General features: G+C 43.1%; 1 protein-coding gene across 1 annotated transcript in view; it reads left to right on the forward strand.

Moving 5' to 3' along the window:
* The window catches only part of LOC311040641 (uncharacterized protein), a 41,960-nt gene that overhangs the window by 2,787 nt on the left and 17,511 nt on the right, over window positions 1–21,662 (forward strand). Inside the window, exons 2-5 of the mRNA XM_084050970.1 lie at window positions 7,841–8,062; window positions 12,044–12,181; window positions 20,518–20,569; window positions 20,858–20,930. Coding sequence (XP_083907096.1) covers window positions 7,841–8,062; window positions 12,044–12,181; window positions 20,518–20,569; window positions 20,858–20,930 — 485 coding nt within the window. The remainder of the gene's footprint in view (window positions 1–7,840; window positions 8,063–12,043; window positions 12,182–20,517; window positions 20,570–20,857; window positions 20,931–21,662) is intronic.

Consider the following 21,662-nt stretch of genomic DNA (forward strand, 5'->3'; position numbering starts at 1 on the left):
GGTTAGGAGATAACAAGGTCCTAAGACCAGCGTTCCTGCAAGGTTCTCCCAGGCTTTTTTTCTTTTGAAACAAAAAAAAAGGCATGGGTTTCCGAGGCTACCCCATGGAGACTTGAATTCATGGATATTTCTTTCGTTTTTGTCTCATTCCTAAACCAATAATGTGATGACCAGTGGACCGGTAGGCAGCGGTTCCGGTAGGAGATACAAAAAAAAGACTCTTTGTGTCTCCTACTGGAACCGTTGCCAGTCATCAAATCATTGTTTTAGGAATGAGACAAAAACTAAAACATATCCATGAATTCAAGTCTCCATGGGGTGACTAATCCATTGGAAAAAAAGTATTTTTGGGGGTGGACTATGCCTTTTAAATGAATGAACCCTGGGGATTTTACAGTCAGCTACAGGTCAATACAGTACCACACACACACACACACACACACACACACACACACACACACACACACACACACACACACACACACACACACACACACACACACACACACACACACACACACACACACACACACACACACACACACACACACACACACACACACACCCTCCTCTGCTATTAAGTCATACAAACCACACAAATAAAATAGTAGCGCTGTTGTTTTTTCTATGAATCTACGAGGCTTACAAAAGGAAAGATGACTAACTGACTCCCTCGCTCCGTAAGGTCCATTATTTATGGTGAATCACTGGGGGGTTTAAGGGGGAGTTGGGAAAGATGGGAGGTACAGGAAAAGACACACACAAGGAGGAGAGAGGTCTGGTGGAGGTCATGCAACAACTCTGCAGCAACAACTCCGCAGGCAGTGGTGTGAAAGTAACTAAGTACATGTACTCAAGTACTGTACTTAAGTACAAATTCTGAGGTATTTTTTTTACTTTACTGGAGTATTTCCAATTTTCAGTACTTTTACTGTACTTCTACTCAGCTACATCTCAGAGGCAAATATTGTACTTTTACTCCACTACAATTATTTGAAAAAGTTAGTTACTCAGTAGATTTTCATCATTATTACAAAGCCACTTCAGCCCTATATACATTTCGTCCCTTTGAAAATAGCAGATCTACAAGCTCACAATGCGTCGAGCTTGTAGATCTGCTATTTTCAAAGGGATTTGTATGCATTTTACACATTTGAAAACTTTGTGAAATGGGGACGTTCTGCACAATGACTACGTTCTACTTTTGGTACTTTTTAAGTACATTTTGATACCAATACTTTTGTACTTTTACTCGAGTACATTTCAAATTCCGGACTTTTACTTGTAACAGAGTATCTCTACATTGCATTGCAGTATCGATACTTTTACTTACTTTAACAGTACCTTTTCCACCACCTCTGTCTGCAGGCCTGGGAGGAAACAGAGCTCAGAGATACAGTATTAGGATCAGAGGGAGGGGGGAGAGAGAGGGAGGGAGAGAGAGATGGAGGGAGGGAGAGAGAGAGGGAGAGAGAGGTTCATTCACAGAGAGAATGTAGTTAGGTGTTGTAATGTTGTGACTGACACATCAGAATGTTGTGGTGTCAGATTGACAGCTGGGCATCCTGTCTGCCGGCTGTAGACCTGCAGGGACGTGTCTGTGAAAAGCAAACACCCCCCCCCCCCCCCCCCCCTCCCGCAAACGCTCACCCCCCACGTCCCCCCAGCAAGCAACAGTCGGAGGTGCTGACGATTGATTGACTGACTGACTGACTGGCTCGCTGGCAGTGGTGGAAAAAGTATTACAATTCGTTACTTAAGTAAAAGTACCAATACCAATAATATAGAATTACTCTGTTACAAGTAAAAGTCCAGAATTCAAAATGTACTTGAGTAAAAGTAAAACAAAGTATTGGTATCAAAATGTACTTAAAGTACCAAAAGTAAAAGTACTAAAATGTTTGAAAATAGCCGATCTACAAGCTCACAACGCGACGCGACGCGTTGTGAGCTTGTAGATCTGCTATTTTCAAATAGCTTATGCATAAAATAGGGTTAAAGTGGTTAATGTATGTTTCATAATATCATAATTTAAATCTGAAAGTAATTAGTACTGGCTGGCTGACTGGCTGAGTGACTGGCTGGGTGGCTGCCCTCCCCACACTCCTGATAAATGGAAACGTATCCACACACACCATCTTAACACATTCATTGCCAGGTATTAATTCATTCATTAATTCATCCGCCACAATCCACAGGTGGGATGTAAACAAACAATGTGTCTGTGGAAAGACCCCGTAAAAAAAACAACAACAACAACAACTACATTGTAACCGTGATCGTCCGTTCTGTAGTTCTCAGCAGTTGAAGTTAATTTGGGAGAACAACATCTGGACCTACAGAGGTCTTCATCAGGTGTTTGTACCTGACGGAGATGCTGTGTGGATAAGTTTCATTCTACTTGTTCTATCCAGCAGCAACTGTCAAAAATAATGTTTGTATGTGCGTGCCTCCCACCCTGTTTAAACAACGTTATCAAACTAAACTATATATAGTTTATATATAGTATATATATGTGCCATCATATATAAACATCAGCTCTAGTCAATAAACAACAAGGTAAATAGTCACAGAAGAAGAGTGTGTAGAGAGAACAAAGTAGAGCCTCAAAGACACTCATAACATGCTGTCTAAATCATATTCTGTTACATTTGTGCTCAGAAAAAAAGCTAATCTAAGAAACAAAGACATGAGAACTAATAACCAAGATATACTGTATCTGAATAGTAGGCTAGCATCAGTGTTGTTTCATCCATTTAGTAACTGAGAATGTACAAAGGGAACCAAATGGAAACCCTGTTAAACCAAATGGACCGGGTCCATTTGGTTTAACAGGGTTTCCATTTGGTTCCCCAAGTTGAACACGGGGCCTTTAGTAGAGTGTAGTTTGACGCTGGCAGAGGGGAATGTGTCATCGTAGCCGGGGGGGGGGGGTGGGCGGTGGGTGTATGGGGTCTTTTCAGCAGATAAGGCCCCAAGTTAATTGTCAACTTGGAGAAGAAGGCTTGGCTAGGGTTCAACTTTAAACTGAGGAGGAGAAACATTCACTGGGCCTCTCTCTCTCTCTCTCTCTCTCTCTCTCTCTCTCTCTCTCTCTCTCTCTCTCTCTCTCTCTCTCTCTCTCTCTCTCTCTCTCTCTCTCTCTCTCTCTCTCTCTCTCTCTCTCTCTCTCTCTCTCTCTCTCTCTCTGACACACAGAAATGAGCAGACACACAATCGGAACTGGAAAACTATCAAATTTAAGCTGACAAATGGTTAGGCTACTCTCTCCTGATTGGCTGGAATTGGCAACCCACCTGAAAGTGTATTTTCTGTTTGTTAAAGAGCTGGAGAGATGAGCAGACTCCTGTTACTGAACAAACACTCTATAGTAATGATTACTATCACAATATAGTGCTTTAACCTTAACAAAAAAAACGTTTTTGTTTTAACCCAGAAATATCCCTTACCCTACCCTTTAATATAACTCAGAGGGAGTCAAAATGAATTCCCACCACTGCCTCCCACCTACTGTACAAACAATCAAACAAACAAACACCTCCCCAGCAGCGCTGCTACCAGGAATGTGACCCCCCCTCCTGCCCGAGACCACAGTGTCCTGACTGGCCTCTCCCACAGGAAGGTGACACAGACAGATCCACACGCTCCGTTGCCCACGGCTACAAGCACGACGCTGTGGCATTTCCAGGGAATCCTGGGGGACACAGTGGGGGTGTGTGTGTGGGGGGGGTTGTTAGTAGTCTGTGAGATTGTAGAGAGGCCCAGCTGAAGAGCTGTGTGGCAGGAGGACACAGTGTCTGGGGTGAAGGTAGGATATGTTAGACGTCAGGGGGGGGGGAGGGGGGTTAGTCGGAGGTGAACAGTTTAAAAAAAAAAAAACGATGTTGCTATATCAATGGTTCTCAAACTGTGAAATGTCAAGGACCCCCAAAATGATATGTATTTGGACGCGGACCCCCATCTCAAAACATTTTGTTCCAGGGACCCCCCAGAAGCAAAGATTTGAGTTAAATAATGTTCGCTTTCGAAAGTATATATTCAAAGATTTGCAAAAGTTTGCAGGATTACACACACACACACACACACACACACACACACACACACACACACACACACACACACACACACACACACACACACACGGTGTGTGTGTGTGTGTGTGTGTGTGTGTGTGTGTGTGTGTGTGTGTGTGTGTGTGTGTGTGTGTGTACACAGGCTTTTCACTCACAGCAAATTTCACAGAGTTTGTTGATTTTCCTTTTCTGGGAAGTTTGGTCTCATTTCTCAGAATCCGTTGTCCGCTGTGGTGTCAGGCCGTTAGGTGACGACCTTCCTCCTCTGTGACATGTTTAACCTCTGTGGCGTCTGGTGGACATGACACATCCCGTCTGTGTTGATGCTGATCCACAGCGTCTGTGTTGATGCTGATCCACAGCGTCTGTGTTGATGCTGATCCACAGCGTCTGTGTTGATGCTGATCCTCAGGGATTTGACAAATGCCTCTGACTAAAGGATGCTGTTTTACTCTTCAGACGTAAGGCGTTAGTCAGAGAGTCTGACCTCACAGGACGACAAAACTAATGTTGACGTACGGAAAGTAAACCCATAGTTAAATGTTCAGTAAAGCTATGTTCCACCGGGTTGGGTTGGGTCGCCCTGAAACAGTCCAGGTTATTATTTTCCTAACAAAGACTGATCCTAACATATTAAATTCCATTTTCTTATAGATGCCAAATAACTTATTATAAATAATACATTTGTCTCAAGACACTTGACTTTACATATAAAGCCAGAGACTGTCCAGCCTGAGCAAAGCATTAATTGGTGACAGTGGCATGGGAACACTCAAAGAGGACGCGTTGTGAGCTTGTAGATCGGCTATTATCAGTGAAGAGGGGAAAAAGGAACAGGTCTAGTATAGAGCCCTGGGGGACCCCAGCCCAGTGTCCTTGAGCAAGACACTGAACCTCTAATTGCTCCCGATGAGCAGGTTGGTGCCTTGCATGGTTTCCTCCACCATCGGTGTGTGTGTGTGTGTGTGTGTGTGTGTGTGTGTGTGTGTGTGTGTGTGTGTGTGTGTGTGTGTGTGTGTGTGTGTGTGTGTGTGTGTGTGTGTGTGTGTGTGTGTGTGTGTGTGTGTGTGTGTGTGTGTGTGTGTGTGAATGTGTGTGTGTGAATGTAATGCACAATCTATGTAAAGCGTAAAATCTTTGCGCTGTATAAATGCACCATTTATTTACCATTTAGAGAGAGAGAGAAAGATGGAGAGAGACAAACGGAGAGATGGGGAGAGACACAGAAAGAAAGAGACAGAGAGAGAGAGAGAGAGAGACAGGCACAGAGTGAGAAAGAGACAGAGCGAGAGGGAGAGATAGACAGACAGACAGACAGGCAGAGACAGAGCGAAAGAGGGAGAGAGACACGCAGAGAGACACAGAAAGAGACAGAGAGAGAGAGGGAGAGACAAATACTAGTATCTACATCCCATTGTACATACAATAGAGCAGTGGTTCTCAAACTTTTTCATGTCAAGGACCCCCAAATTGACACTTATTACTAGCCCGCGGACCCCCATTTGTAAAGATATGCCAGGGACCCCCCATAAGAGAAGATTTTTAGGGCTCTAGCAGTGATTCTCAGCCATTTTAATTTCAATTTCAAGGAGTTTGACATGCATTAGGGCTACGGGCCCCCCGTTTAATGGCATTTCTATCTCCGGGACCCCAATTTATGTCGTAAAATCTACGTTAATCTAACTCTGGCAACCCACCTGAAAGTGTATTTGCTGTTTGTTAAAGAGCTGGAGAGATGAGCAGACTCCTGTTACTGAACAAACACAAATGGAACCTAATGGACCCTAACGGGTCCATTTGGTTCCATTTGTACACTCTCAGAGTTACAGACCCATAACGGTCCATTTGCTTCCTAACTATCCATCATTTAGCTGGGGACCCCCTGGAACTCCCTCAAGGACCCCTGGGGGTCCCCGGACCCCACTTTGAGAACCAATGCAATAGAGGAGTGTATGGTGGATGTACAGTAGAGTAGAGTTGGATGTGAGGACATCCTAGGCTGCGTGTTGTTGTGGGTCATCTGACGGTTATGAACCTCAGACTATAAACACAGCCTGTTGCTAAGTCTCACACACACACTCTCACACACACACACACACACACACACACACACACACACACACACACACACACACACACACACACACACACACACACACACACACACACACACACACACACACACACACACACACACACACACACACACACACACACACACAGAGCGGAGGCAGTAAACCACAGCCTGAGCCCTAAACACTCCACTTATCCTGATAACATCACTAATGACGAAGGAGGAGGATAACTGTGGTCAATTAATTACCCCCCCTGTGTGTGTGTGTGTGTGTGTGTGTGTGTGTGTGTGTGTGTGTGTGTGTGTGTGTGTGTGTGTGTGTGTGTGTGTGTGTGTGTGTGTGTGTGTGTGTGTGTGTGTGTGTGTGTGTGTGTGTGTGTGTGTGTGTGTGTGTGTGTGTGTGTGTGTGTGGGTGTGTGTACTTCCCACACCCACACTAAATATGAAACGTTGCTTCTTTTGCCGACAAGGAGCCACAAGAATGTCTTATACAGTAACTGATATGTTTTGGTTTAAAAACACAAGGTTTTTTGTTAAAAAGTGATATCTCTATATTGTGATAGTAATCATTACTATAGAGTGTCACCATCATCACTGTGTTGTTGTGAACTAACTAACTAAGTAAACCTTAACTCATTCAATCCAGGAACGCATCTGTGTTATTTTTCGATGTCTTTAGCTATTCAAAAATAGCAGATCTACCAGCTCATAGCGCGGAACTCGGTGCCGCGCTATGAGCTGATGATGATTGATTGAACGTCTAGTCAGTAAGAATACTCCTAGTAAGACTAGTAATAAGTAGTAAGACTACAAGGTTATTCACGATTATGCATGCTCCTCATGGTATCACAACACCTCCAAGGCCTTAAAAACAAGGCTCCAAACATCCCAAAACAAACTTGTAAGGCTACTTCTTGGCCTCATCTAACCCCTGCTCATTTTGCTAGGATTGGATGGCTTAGGGTTGAGGACAGAGTACAGCAACTTGCTATGGGCCTGGTCTTCAAGATACACCACAACATTGGGATCCCCCTGTATTTGTCAAAATACTTCCAAAATGTGAATCAAGTCCATGATCACAACACCAGAGGCAGCTCCACGAATCATGTTCAAACCTTTTTTGGCTCAACAAAGGGAATGAACTCGTTCTCATGCTATTCATCAAAAATGTGGAATGCCCTACCAAAAGGAGTAAAGGCGTGTAAAACCCTACTCACTCTCAAAACTGCCCTAAAGATACACCTTCAGGAGGCTGCAATTCGAAAATGGCCCCTGTCCAAGTCCTAACCTACCCCCCCAACCCCCCACCCCCCCCATTTTCTTTTTCTTCTCTTGTACATATTTTTCACTCTTCATACCAGTAACCTGTAAACTGATTGTATGACATTCAGTGTGTATATCTGTCTGTCTCTTATATGTCATCATGATTTGTGTGCATGGGGATCTCATCTTAAACGAGCTCAGTGCTTAATGAGTCTTCCAGTTTAGTAGACCTTGTATTGTGAATGTTGTACTTCCATGTACTGTTGTTCTCATGTCTTACTAAATAAAGTACATCAATCAATCAAAGCTTATATATCTGCTATTTTTCAATAGCCGAAGAAATCGAAAAATTACACGGATGCGTTCCCGGTCTTAATGGGTTAAATTAAAATCTGAACGGTGTGTGTGTGTGTGTGTGTGTGTGTTTCAGGCTCTGGCTGTGGGCACACGGTGCTGGGCCCTCAGAGCGGCACCCTGGCCAGCCAGAACTACCCGGGCACCTACCCCTCTGACGCCCGCTGTGAGTGGAGGCTGCGGGTTCCCCCGGGCCGAACGCTACGCCTGCTGTTTGGAGACTTTGACGTGGAGAGTAGTCCCGACTGTAGCACCGGCTCTCTGACCGTCACGGCCGCCGACGGCACCGCGGCCCTGGGTAAGAACTGAGCGCTGACCGATGTGTGACCGTCATAGATATGTGACCCTCATAGTCCGGGGGTCTTCAACGTTTTCCAGGCGAAGGACCCCTTAGCTGAGAGAGAGATGAAGCGGGGACCCCCCCCCCCACTCACTCCATATTGAATTAAATTGTGTTGCAGATTAAAGGGATTCTAGGCATCATTAAGCCGACATTTAAAAAATATTTATGTGTATATGTATATTGCATTTTTTCCCCTCTATCAGCCACTATATAATGATGCTGGGGTGTTTTCCTGCATTTGAAACACAGTCCTCTTTCTGAAATCCGTATTTTCCTCTACTATTTATGTTTTGACATCCGGGTGTCCGGGACGTAAATGAAAAGCACGCATGTGCGCGTCCGTGTCCGTGTGAACTGTTCGAGTGAAACCGAATGGAACCGAGTGCAGCCGACAAAAATGGCACCATTGTTAGTTTATAGTTTGTTGATTACTTTTGACGCAATGAAAAATGTATTTCAGAGGTGTTTAAAAAGGTCTTAAAAGTCCTTAAATTGTCAATGTAGAAGTGCAGATACCCTGTATACACTTATATGGTATGTTGGTTTGATTATACTGTTGAGTGAGAAAACAATGCTGCACACTAAGCTAATCATCTGGGGACCCCTCCCAAAATCATTTGGGGACCCCCCTGGGGTCTGCTACTGCTCTAGTCTACGCTAAAATGGACCCGAGTTACTCTGTACTTGGTGTGCTCTTTTTGTCGATCTACACCACAATCTCTTCACCAACTACACGTTTCACTCCAGAACATGGATGCTGGGGTTCAAGAGGTTAAAGGGAAACGTCGCTGATTTTGAACCTAAATCCCATTGTTCTTCTGGTATGAGATGATACTGTATATACAAAGAATACCGTGTATGATTCTGTGTATTTCCCCTGAGAAATGCTAAAGTGTAGTAATTACACAGAAGACGTGTTATTGTCTCCCACAATTCTCCTCACATCAGAACAATGGGATTTAGGTTGAACATCGGTAGGATCCTGTTCAACTTTTTTTTTACATTTGTAACACTAGGGCGATATCATTGCTTACAAGACATGCCCCTCCCCTTACGCAATACCCCATGGCACCCGTTGTCACAGTACTTAGTATTATCATAGTACTCAGACTCAGAGGCCAGCCTATGATGTCATATATTGGTGACATCAGGGATCTCCACACGACATCAGACAGACAGACAGACAGACAGACAGACAGACAGACAGACAGACAGACACAGACAGACAGACAGACAGACAGACAGACAGACAGACAGACAGACAGACAGACAGACAGACAGACAGACAGACAGACAGACACGCACACACACACACACTGCGTGCCATTCCATTGACAGAGGAGGCCAACACACATTTCAACAGCAAATGCACGTCTTCCAACCAGGTGTATCAGGTCGTATCTGCAGGGCATGAACTCACACACACACACACACACACACACACACACACACACACACACACACACACACACACACACACACACACACACAGAGATTAGGTGACAGATCCACAGGAATGGAGGGGGGGGGGGAGTATGTAGGGGCTTATGTTCAGTTACTCCTGCTTATTATATGGTTTTATTTCATGATTGTACAGGATCTGCATCATGATTCAGCACCATGCATGATTTATGATCTACTATTTCTTCTCCTCCAGGTCTTGTGTTTAGTGCCTGGTGTGTCAGTGTGTCAGTCTGCATTCCTCTCTGCTACTCTAGTAGAATAAGTAGATATTTGATAGCTAAACATCACACATCAGCTGTAGCACATAGGCATACAGTAGGAACTCTTGGCAGCACATTCACTGTGAAGCTACTTCACAATTTACCATGTAGGCCAGGGGGTCTTCAACGTTTTTCAGGCCAAGGACCCCCTATCTGAGAGAGAGAGAGATGAAGCAGGGACCCCCCTCCTCTATATTGTATAAAATTGTGTTTCAGATTAAAGTTTTTTTTATTTTTTACTTAGTCTGCTCTTTTTTCCCTCTACACCTATACCTCTTTGCCAAAAATAGCCGATCTACAAGCTCTCAACGCCTCGCAGCGCGAGGCGTTCCCCTAGGCTAATGTTCCCCTAGAAAAGGAATTCTAGGATTCAAGTGGTTAATGTAAAAAACGAAATACCATCACACAAAGATTTGGCGGACCCCCTATAGTAGCTCTGAGGACCCCCTAGGGGTCCCGGACCCCCTGTTGAAGACCCCTGATGTAGGCATTTATCAGACGCTCTTTATCCAGAGTGACAGTAAACTAGGTAAACACATACATAGAATGCATAGAGACTCTAGAGACAGCGTAGTGTCTCAGTAAACTAGGATCACAGGTAAACCAAGAACCTAGCATCTAAACAGTATAATATACAAAAAAAAAGAATCTATACAAACAAACTACAGGGTGCCAGGTCTACAAGTGAACCAGTCTAAATAACAGGCAGTCTAAATTACTTTACTAGGGATGTGCATGACTGAAAACATTTTTTTTTTCAATTCCATTTGTTTTAATAGTGAATATTAAAACCATACCTTTTTTTTAAATAAAACACACTCACACCTCCCACCAATTTAAAAATATAAATAAAACGCTTATCGATCATCTGATTAATCCAAAAAGTAAGCAATAGAATAATCTGTGTGTGTGTGCGTGCGTGCGTGCGTGCGTGCGTGCGTGCGTGCGCCACACTCATGATGGTACACAGTGTTCATAACGGCCTATCTACACCAGACTTTTCAAAGTGAGTGTATGTGTGGTGCGTTTGTTTACATCCAATTGATTATCAATGATAGCGGCTACACCAGGCGCGTGGGTTCGCGAGTCCCCTGAAACGCAGACTTTTAAAATAGGATCTACACCAGCGTCTCAGGTGTAGATCTGCTGTTACATACGTAAACACACAGGGAGGTGTGTTTACATTGCTGGTTCATCAGCATGTCTGCAGGATCTTTCACGTTCTCACCAACACTCATTTACCTCAGTGTAACTCCATAGAGTCCAGGGTGTTTTTCTATAGGCCAGAGGGTCTGAAGCTCTTGCATGTCAAGGACCCCCAAATGTACTGCATTTGGCCACGTACTGTACCCCCCAGGGTTTCCTGCAGGACAAAACTGGGGGGGGGGGGGGGGGGGGTGCGCATGTGTGTGCTGCACGTGTGCGTGCACTTGCACTGGGGCTGCATGATGGACAAATATCTCAATATCTCTACAGTATGACAATAATTCACACTATTTCTTTTATATGTTTAAGTGTAGCAACAGTGAAAACCCTTTATTTTTAAGATTTTCTTTATCTAAATCTAAAAAAATAGCCGATGTGTACAGTATAGGGTTAAAGTGGTTAAACTGATTGTGATGCTGTATTAACTCATTTTGCTGGGGACCCCCTGGAACTCATCTTATCTCATGTCTAATCCATGTGTGTGCTGTGCACGTCCACTGTGTGGGAGTCTTCCTTATCATCTTATCTTATCTCAGGGGTCTTCAACAGGGGGTCCGGGACCCCTAGGGGGTCCTCAGAGCTACTACAGGGGGTCCGCCAAATCTTTGTGTGAAATGATTTTTTTTTAATCTTAACCACTTGAACCCCAGCATCCCTTTTTCTGAGGAAAACTTTAGCCAAAAAATAGCCGATCTACAAGCTCACAACGCCTCGCAGCGCGAGGCGTTGAGAGCTTGTAGATCGGCTATTTTTGGCAAAGAGGCTATAGGTGTAGACTCTACAGAGAGGGAAAATAGCAGACTAAGTAAAAAAAAAAAACTTTAATCTCAAACACAATTTTATACAATATAGAGGGGGTCCCTGCTTCATCTCTCTCTCAGCTAGGGGGTCCCTGGGCTGAAAACGTTGAAGACCCCTGTCTTATCTTATCATCTCCTCTCTCTCAGGTCCACTGTGTGGGAGGCTTCCTTATCATCTTATCTTATCTTATCATCCTCTCTCTCAGGTCCATTGTGTGGGAGGCTGGACTCTGCAGACAAAAACGTGACACTGAGCAGCAACGACGTGACGGTGGTCTTCAGGTCAGGACCCCACCGCTCTGGACGAGGATTCCTGCTGTCCTATACCACTGACCAGCACCCAGGTAGCACCCTATAGCAGTGGTTCTCAAACTTTTTCATGTCAAGGACCCCCAAATTGACACTTATTACCCCACGGACCCCCATTTGAAAAGATAAGCCAGGGACCCCAATAAGAGAAGCTTTTTATGGCTCCCTAGCAGTGATTCTCAACCATTTTAATTTCAAGGACCCCCAGTTTGACATGCATTAGGGCTTACGGACCCCCATTTAATGACATTTATACCTCTGGGACCCCAATTCATATTGTAAAATCAATGTTAATTTAACTCTGAGAGTGTACAAATGGAACCAAATGGACCCGTTAGGGTCCATTTGGTTCCATTTGTACACTCTCAGAGTTACAGACCCATAAGGGTCCATTGGGTTCCTGTCCATCATTTAGCTGGGGACCCCCTGGAACCCCCTCAAGTACCCCTAGGGGTCCCCCGGACCCCACTTTGAGAACCAATGCCCTATAGCAGCCTATAGCACTGACCAGCACCCAGGTAGCACCCTGTATGGTGCGTTTATATAGCGTTTTTATCCAAAGCCCCATCCAGCCGCTCTACCGGCCACTCTTCCCCTGAGCCACCGCCGCCCCACACGTAGAGTACAGAAGTCCTGACGTCACTCGTTCATCCCCTGGGTCGTAAAGTCATGTCTCTATGGAGAATAACATTGGGTCATCATAGAATCGTCTCGTATAAGAATTGTGGTCCAAAAATAAACAAACTGTCTCGGCGATATTGTCAGGGAGGAGGTTCTGTATAGTTTATGATAGTCAGTCACTTATATTTGATACAGTCTGTTTCTGCCCAAAATGTAACTATTTCGGCGGAAGTAACATTATGGTTTTCTCACCGTCAGTTGATGCGTCATATCCAGGGATGCACATAACGTTTTAGGTCTAGTACTCAGAAGAGCACCTGGAGATGTGACTTGGTGCGCACCAAATAAATGGTCCCGTCACGTTTTGACAAAGGGGGGGGGGAGGGGGGGGGGGGGGGGGGTGCAGCACGGCGCCCACCGGACAGTTTTGTCAACGGGGGGGGGGGGGTCTACTGCGCGAGAAAAAAGGACGCTCTGCTTCCAAATTCCGCCGATTTTCGCCGCTTTGTCCTCACACGCCGTTAGGAGAAGCCCCCAAGGTTGGTGCCCTGTGCTGCGCTGCTTTTATCCGCCAGATTTGGACGTTCACGGCATATTTTGCACCGTTACGGTGCGTTCATCATCGGTGACGAGTGCCTCTAACAGCCGCTGCTGGCTGCGTGCACGCAGCGAGGCGATGCGAGGCGACGGAGGCAACAATCACACGAGCACGTGCAGCATGCGTCCCCTTCCCCTGCGCCTAATGGCTGTACATGGGGCCGTGCTTTAGCGTGAGTGTGGCATCAGGAAGTAAATTCCTAGCCTCGATCTCCAGGCTTTTATTTTTTAGTTTTGCTAAAAAATAAAAGCTTGGAAATTCCTGTCCCAGCTGTTGGTACGCAAAAGCGCCTCGCGTCGTCTGATGTGGTGCGCATTATTTATTTTGGGTGCGCATGCGCACCTGCGCACCAGTTATGTGCACCCCTGTTCATATCCATAAGAGTCAAACCACCGGGATCATTTGTTTATTTTTGCAACACAGTTCTTATTTGACGCGATATTAAACACGTCTATGGGGATTCAGAACGGGGGTGGAAAACCGCGATCCAGGTAGGATGTGTAAATGACGTCAGACTTAGGTGCTCTATAACACTGTCCTAATAGCACTGACCAGCACCCAGGTAGCACCTATACTTTCTAATGCACTTGCAATTTTATTTCCTTATTGTTCCATTTAATAAATAATAACTCCATTGGAACACAGCTTATTTTTCTTTTGCATTTCTTGAAAAGTAACGGTTTTGCACATACAAGCTTTTCTGCCAGACAGTGAGGATATATATAGTGTGTCATGTACAGTGGTGTAAAGTAACTAAGTACACTTATTAGTATTTCCAATTTCCAATACTTTTACTTCTACTCCACTACATCTCAGAGGCAAATATTGCACTTTTACTCCACTACAATTATTTGAAAACTTTCGTTACTTTTCAGATATAAATGATGATATAATGAAACATACATTAACCACTTTAACCCTATTTTATACTTAGGCTATTTGAAAATAGCCGATCTACAAGCTCACAACGCGTCGCATCGCGACGCGTTGTGAGCTTGCAGATCTGCTATTTTCAAATATTTTGTACTTTTACTTTTGGTACTTTAAGTACATTTTGATGCCAATACTTTTGTACTTTTACTCAAGCACATTTTGAATTCTGGACTTTTACTTGTAACGGAGTATTTTTGTATTGCAGTATTGATACTTTTACTTAAGTAAAGAATTTGAGTACTTTTTCCACCACTGGTCATGTAGCAGCAGGTGAGACGTGATTTATCAGCGTTATCCATGAGACATGTTGTTGTAAACAACCCAGTGAGAGAGTCTCTGATCCTCATAACTGATGTAAGCAGTGTTTGGGACCATGTTTGAGACGGACTGATTACATGTTTTTTTTAGTTGTAGTGCTCACACACACACACACACACACACACACACACACACACACACACACACACACACACACACACACACACACACACACACACACACACACCGTCACGGAAGAGCAGGAGGACTAGCTGCTGTTTGTTACCGACGTTTTGCTTTCACACCACATGTTGCTGCTCAGCCAGAACGCTGAGCATCCATAAACAGTCATTACCTCTGAGCTGAGCCGTGGCTGTGGATGGAACGTCATTCCTCTGCTCTTACACAGCACTGAGCTCAGCTGATGATACATGGAATGAGGGATCCGTCCACACGGCGTGCTGGAAATCCTGTTTAACACATTCAATCCTGGAACACATCTGTGTGTCACTTTAGATTTCTTTGGCTATTAGAAAATAGCAGATCTACAAGCTCATAGACTGCCGCGCTATGAGCTTGTAGATCTTCTTTTTTTTTTTTATCGTGAAAGTTCGTGCAAATCTTTGAATGTGTGTTCTACAAATGTCTTCTAAATCCTAACAGTTTTTTTTTTAAAACGTATAAGTGGTTCTCAACTTTTCCATGTCCCCCCCAGAAGCACAGATCGGAGTTAAAAATGTTCGCTTTAAAACATATATATAAATATATATTCAAAGATTTGCACAAACTTTCAAGATTTTTCAAAAATAGCAGATCTACAAGCTCGTAGCGCGGCATGAGCTTGTATATCGGCTATTTTTGAATAGCCAAAGAAATCTAAAATTACACAGATGCGTTCCCGGTCTTAAAGGGTTAATTTGGCTGCTGAACAAGTTACATCTAGAGCTGAACTTGATATGTCGTTTTGGCGGGTTCTTTTTAGCCGATTTTTTTCAAAAATAGCAGACACACTCTCACACGACAGAGATTTTGCACATTTATAAATAATTAAATGATTTCTACTACCCCCTGATTTGAACCCAGTTTTCCTGCGCTAGTGTTGACTTTGTTTACCATTGAGCTAATAGAGCCTGCCTGCTTGCTCAGGGGATTTTGACCATCAGGTCAAAATTTGTGTCAGATCCTGTGTCTTAGGTGAGACGTGACCTTTGACACAATCTAAATGTCTCAATAGAAGAGCAGAGAGACAAAATACAACAACCCCAATTATATAAGTTATATCCTACTATAATTCTAGTAACCTCTGTCCGTTTGTAGTGGTGTCTGTAGTGGTGAGTAGGTGAAGCTACCCGGTTCTCCTCAGTGGCTGGACCAATTGCTCTGATTTTGCACACAGCCATCGACCATTACCATCTGAACTTAACTGTGAAGCCCGTTTTTCAATTTCATCAAATCTCAGCTTCTTATTAGCGTTTTTGTGTCAAACAATGTCGCCATGGTTACGGGGCTGCCCAGCTATGGGACGAACTGCCTCCCGGGTTGCCAGATCATGTGCGCATATCCCCCCACGGATGCGCTGCGCCGACCGGGTATGGTCTAGTTGTATTAACATGCTCTAACATACAGATTGGACGAAATTAAAATGCATCATAAAAAAGGTTACATAGCGCCGCTTTAAGTTACATTTTCTTTTCATATATTGAAATTGTATTGAAAAATATATTTATTTTTGTTTGCCCACAAATGTAATCTTATCAAGTAGAAACTTTAATCAGATCTTAGTTTTGCACATTGATTAGAATAGTCAGTAATGTGTGTGATGTAGGACTCTCAACAAACACATCTACCATCGGTCGGCTCTACTAGTAACGTCAGTGTAACTAGAACACATCTGAATGGTCTTTTATACGTGTGTTCACGTGTTAACAGTAGTTTTGTGTGTGCAGCGCTGGCACACACAAACACAGACACACACACACACACACACACACACACACACACACACACACACACACACACACACACACACACACACACACACACACTTACACACACGCATGCATGTATGTTTGTGTGCATGTGTGAGTGCTCATTGACATGCATGCTGCATACCTATCTGCCCTCTGGAGTGTTTGTTCAGCTCCTTGTCCTTCTGGGTTGGACAGAGAGACACACACACACACACACACACACACACACACACACACACACACACACACACACACACACACACACACACATGATAATACGATTATGATAATATAACTAAAAATAACCTGTTTTCCAATGGATCCAATGTAGTTACAAAGCTCTGGTTAATAGACCAATTACTTGTTTACTAACATTGAGACTGGACGCACAGGTGATTGTTTCATGCAATCAATAGGGCATCACAGTTGCGGCCACTTCCGGGTTCCACTGCAAAATACTCAATGCATTTTTCCCATTGACTTTTCCAAAGATATTTATATCAATTAATTTAAGCCTAGAAGCAAGCCATCCAGGATCCTGGTGAATCATGACCATAAAACGTTTGATTCTGTGATTTTTTTTATTTTATATTTTATTATATGATATACTATATTTAATAAATACCCTTTGTTTTGCCGTTTTCATTTTTTTTTTTTCACAGAATCAAAAGTTTTATGGTCATGATTCACCAGGATCCTGGATAGCTTGATTCTAGGCTTAAATGAATTGATATAAATATTTTTGGAAAAGTCAATGGGAAAAATGCATTGATTATTTTGCAGTGGCACCAGGAAGTGGGCGGGAACTGCGATGCCCTATTCTCAACCTGTTGTTTCGGGGTGCGCTGGTTTCAGCACACCCCAACCCCCTCTTGTGTGTTGGCTAGTGCTGCGCGCCCTAGTGAGACCTGACAGAATGGGTTTCATTGAGCGCATACTGGTTCTTATCAGTGTGACGTCGTCTGTTAAGGGGTCTATACTTTTCATTGGTTCATGATAAAACCCAAAGACTACACTTATTGTAACCACTTTGACTTTAACATTTTTGAGAGTGTGTGTGTAACACTCTCTAAGAAACACCCTGTCTGTTTAGACTGAATTGTGGGCGTGCACTTCTGTTCATATATATATATATATATATATATATACACACACACGGTGGGGGCGTGGCTGTAGAAAGGGGGCGTGTTTGGTAAAAAAAAAAGGGTCTGCAACACGACACGTCATGATTGGTTGCCATGTCTGCTTATTGTAAGCGACATTGGCCTTGTTTTTCTGTGAAGGTGCTTGTAAAGACTGGTGGTTGCGGGTGGGTCCTGTTTCTAAAACATTGTTGATATGTTATTGGTTGATATATTGCACACACACTCTCACATTGGATATGTTATCCAATTCATTCTTGTTCAAAAATAGCAAACATATCAGCTCCTACAAGCTCAGATTGTGAGCTTGTAGATCTGATATTTTTTCTACTTTTGTGTGACGCTGTCGTGATGACAAAGTAGGGCATTCATTTACAAAAAACAAAAACAAAAAAAAACATAGAAATATGGAGATACAAGGTTTCTGCCCGACAACAACGATAATATCTACATGTCGTCTCTGTCGGGTGGAAACCTCATAATTATGTTCCAAAGCTGTTACTTTTCAGGTCTCAAAGCAGATCTATACAAGCTCAAAACGCAACGCATCACGTTTCGAGCTTGTAGATCTGCTACTTGTTTTGCTTGCGTGTGCGTTTTTAATTGGAATCCTGAAAAGTTTGTATTTAATTTCAAATGCATTTAGTTATACTTATGTTAACTTTATGAACTTAAATACAAATACATTGGACATAAAAAAAAGACAATAGAATTGTAATACTAGTCATTAAGCTACTAATATAGACTGTAGTAATTAAAGCGGGTCATGTTTGCATGTTTGGAATTGTAAACAGCTGAAATAAATAATATATCAGTATTATTATCAGATATTAACCTGCGGGGCCGCATTACGTGAAGGTGGGGGCGCATGTGGCCCCCGGGCCGCCAGTTGCCCATGTAAGAAGTAGGGCATTTAATTCATGAAAAACACAATAGAGAGTATGCACATGCACCCGGTTTTCCACCGGGACACCCCCCCCCCCCCCCTCATCTAGACTGAGTGGCAAAACATTGAGCAGCGTGGAGCATTAAGTGTTTGGAAGCGCTCGTTGTAAATCACATATATATCTGCTATTTTTGAATAGCCAAAGAAATCTAAAGTGACACAGATGCGTTCCAGGTCTTAATGGCTTAATACAATCAGATATGACTTTTCTGTGTTGATGTATGGGGCTGTCAAGGCCAGAAAGTATTTTTTGCCACTCAGTAGGCGTTCCCGCATAACTTACGGGTACGATGATGTCACGCGCATAGCCTCTATAAGTTAAAACACAGAGATAAGAGGTTTCTTCCCAAACAGCGACAATATCCGTATATACAAGAATCCCCCTTTTCCCTGTAAACGTGCTGGAGTGTTCCTGTGTGCATCCTGGCTTCCTGTTTTGTAACGGGGTTGTTTATGGAATGAATTAGCTCTTAGCGTAGCGCCCGGAGCCGCGGAGCCAGAGCCGCGTCCAGACACATAAATCGGCCCTCTGTTAAAAACACGACACGATGACCCAACAACGAGGCCCTTCTTTCTCTGTGTGAACACCCAGAGAGGCACACAGACGCTGACAAAGAACGCAGTCACATCTATACTGATGATGATGATGATGATGATGATGATGATGATGATGATCGCCTGTACAAGTGTAGACGCTGTACAGCAGCATGTCTGCTGGCGTAAGTGTGGTGTGTCATGTGTGTCATGTGTGTCATGTGTGTAATGCTTGGTATTACTGTTACTGTGCTTCAGTGGTGTAAAGTAACTAAGTACATCTACTCAAGTACAAATTTGAGGTGCTTTTGCTTTACTGGACTATTTCCAATTGTCTATACTTTTACTTCTACTCTCCACTACATCTCAGAGGCAAATATTGTACTTTTACTCCACTACAATTATTTGAAAACTAGTTACTAGTTACTAGTTACTTTGCAGATATTTATTATGACGTTATGAAACATACATTAACCACTTCAGCCCTATTTTATACCAAGGCTATTTGAAAATAGCAGATCTACAAGCTCACAACGCGTCGCGATGCGACGCGTTGTGAGCTTGTAGATCGGCTATTTTCACACATTTTAGTACTTTTACTTTTGGTACTTTAAGTACATTTTGATACCAATACTTTTGTACTTTTACCCAAGTCAATTTTGAATTCCAGACTTGTACTTGTAACAGAGTACTTCCACATTGCAGTATTGATACTTTTACTTAAGTAAAACATCTGAGTACATTTTCCACTGTACTCCACGCTGGTAATGTGTGTAATGTGTGTACTACTTGGTATTACTGTTACTGTACTTGTGCCGGTATAGTAGAATTTGAGGAATAGACATTGTGTGAGGACATTTTTTCCATGTCCTCACTCAGTCAATAGATGTTTTTTATGCTTTTAGAGTTTAGGGTTAAGCCTTAGTTACACGTAGGAAAATATTCAGGTTGGGGTTGAGAGTTAGGATTAGACATTTAGACGTTATGTTTAGGGGTTATCGATGGAGTTATTACAATATGCTTGATTTATACTTGTGTGTCGAAAATATCTTTGGCTTTGTGCAGTTTGCGGTTATAGGGTGTTCTCGGCTTTAGGGCTTGAGTTACAAATGGTAGAAACGTAAATAAATGGCATTAAAGTGTTGATGTCGATAGCACACAAGTATAGTAATACAAAGTTACAAACATGTTTATGTGTGTGTGTGTGTGTGTGTGTGTGTGTGTGTGGGGGGGGGGGGGGGGGGTAGTTCTGGCTGTACCTCATTGTTACCCAATTCCACCCCTTACTCACCAGAGCGCACCGTTATTTCTGAAGGTTTGACATCATTCTCTAACGTGTGTCCTGTTTTATTCCTTCTCTCTGTTCCAGATCTCATCTCTTGTCTGCATCGAGGATCACATTTTATTCCACAGCATTTCAGGTCAGTCAATCCATTCGTTCGGCGGGAATGCAGAATGTGTCAGTTTAGATATTTAGCCATTATTTTATAATTTCGGGCTATTCAAAAATAGCGGATCTACAAGCTCATACCGTGGTACAGAGTGCTGCGCTACGAGCTTGTAGATATGCAAAAACAATTAAGCGCAAAAGATCTATGACACAGTATGCGTTCATGTTATTTTAGCCTGTTGTTTTAGACAGATGCTATTGGTTGATTGTTGACCTGTTTGTTTACAGTGTGTACTGTGTGTGTACTGTTTGTTTACAGTGTGTACTGTCCCGCCGGCTGTAGGAACGTGAGTGGGGACATCTGGGGACACTCTGAGCAGGGCTACAGAGACGTGAGTACCACTTATACCGTCTGTGTCTGGCTCCCTGCCAGACTCTTACATCATCAGCATCATCATCACCAGGGGTGGAAAAAAAGTATTCACGTGTTTTACTCAAGTAAAAGTATCAATACTGCCATGTAGAAATGCTCTGTTTACAAGTAAAAGTCCGGAATTTAAGTTGGAGTAAAAGTACAAAAGTATTGGTACCAAAAGTAGAAAGTAGTCATTATGCAGAATGTCCCCATTTCACAAGTTTTCAAACATATAAAAAAAATATTCAGAAAATAGCAGATCTACAAGCTCACAACGCGTCGCGATGCGACGCGTTGTGAGCTTGTAGATCTGCTATTTTCAAATGGCCGTAATGTATTTAGAGCTGAAGTGGTTAATGTAATTTGTAATATGTTGTAATAATAATCAAAATTCTACAAAGTAACTAAAGTTTTCAAATAATTATAGTGGAGTAACAAAGTACAATATTTGCCTTTAGATGTCGTGTCGAAGTAAAAGTACTGAAAATTGGAAATGCTCCAGTAAAGTAAAAGTACATCAACATTTTAACTCATTGAGTGCCAGAATTGCCAGAATTATTTCTGGCTTTGTTGTCCCAGTGCCAGAGATTTTTTCAAGGTAAAAAGAAAAGTGCTTAGGAAGCGAGATACAGCCTTTTTCAGTTCTAAGTTAAACAAGGAGTGGATGGAGCTGCAAATCTTCAGATAATGATATCTTGGGTTCTGAACA

Source organism: Gymnoscopelus microlampas (assembly GCF_963454915.1).
Source record: "Gymnoscopelus microlampas genome assembly, chromosome: 3".
Lineage (NCBI taxonomy): Eukaryota > Metazoa > Chordata > Actinopteri > Myctophiformes > Myctophidae > Gymnoscopelus > Gymnoscopelus microlampas.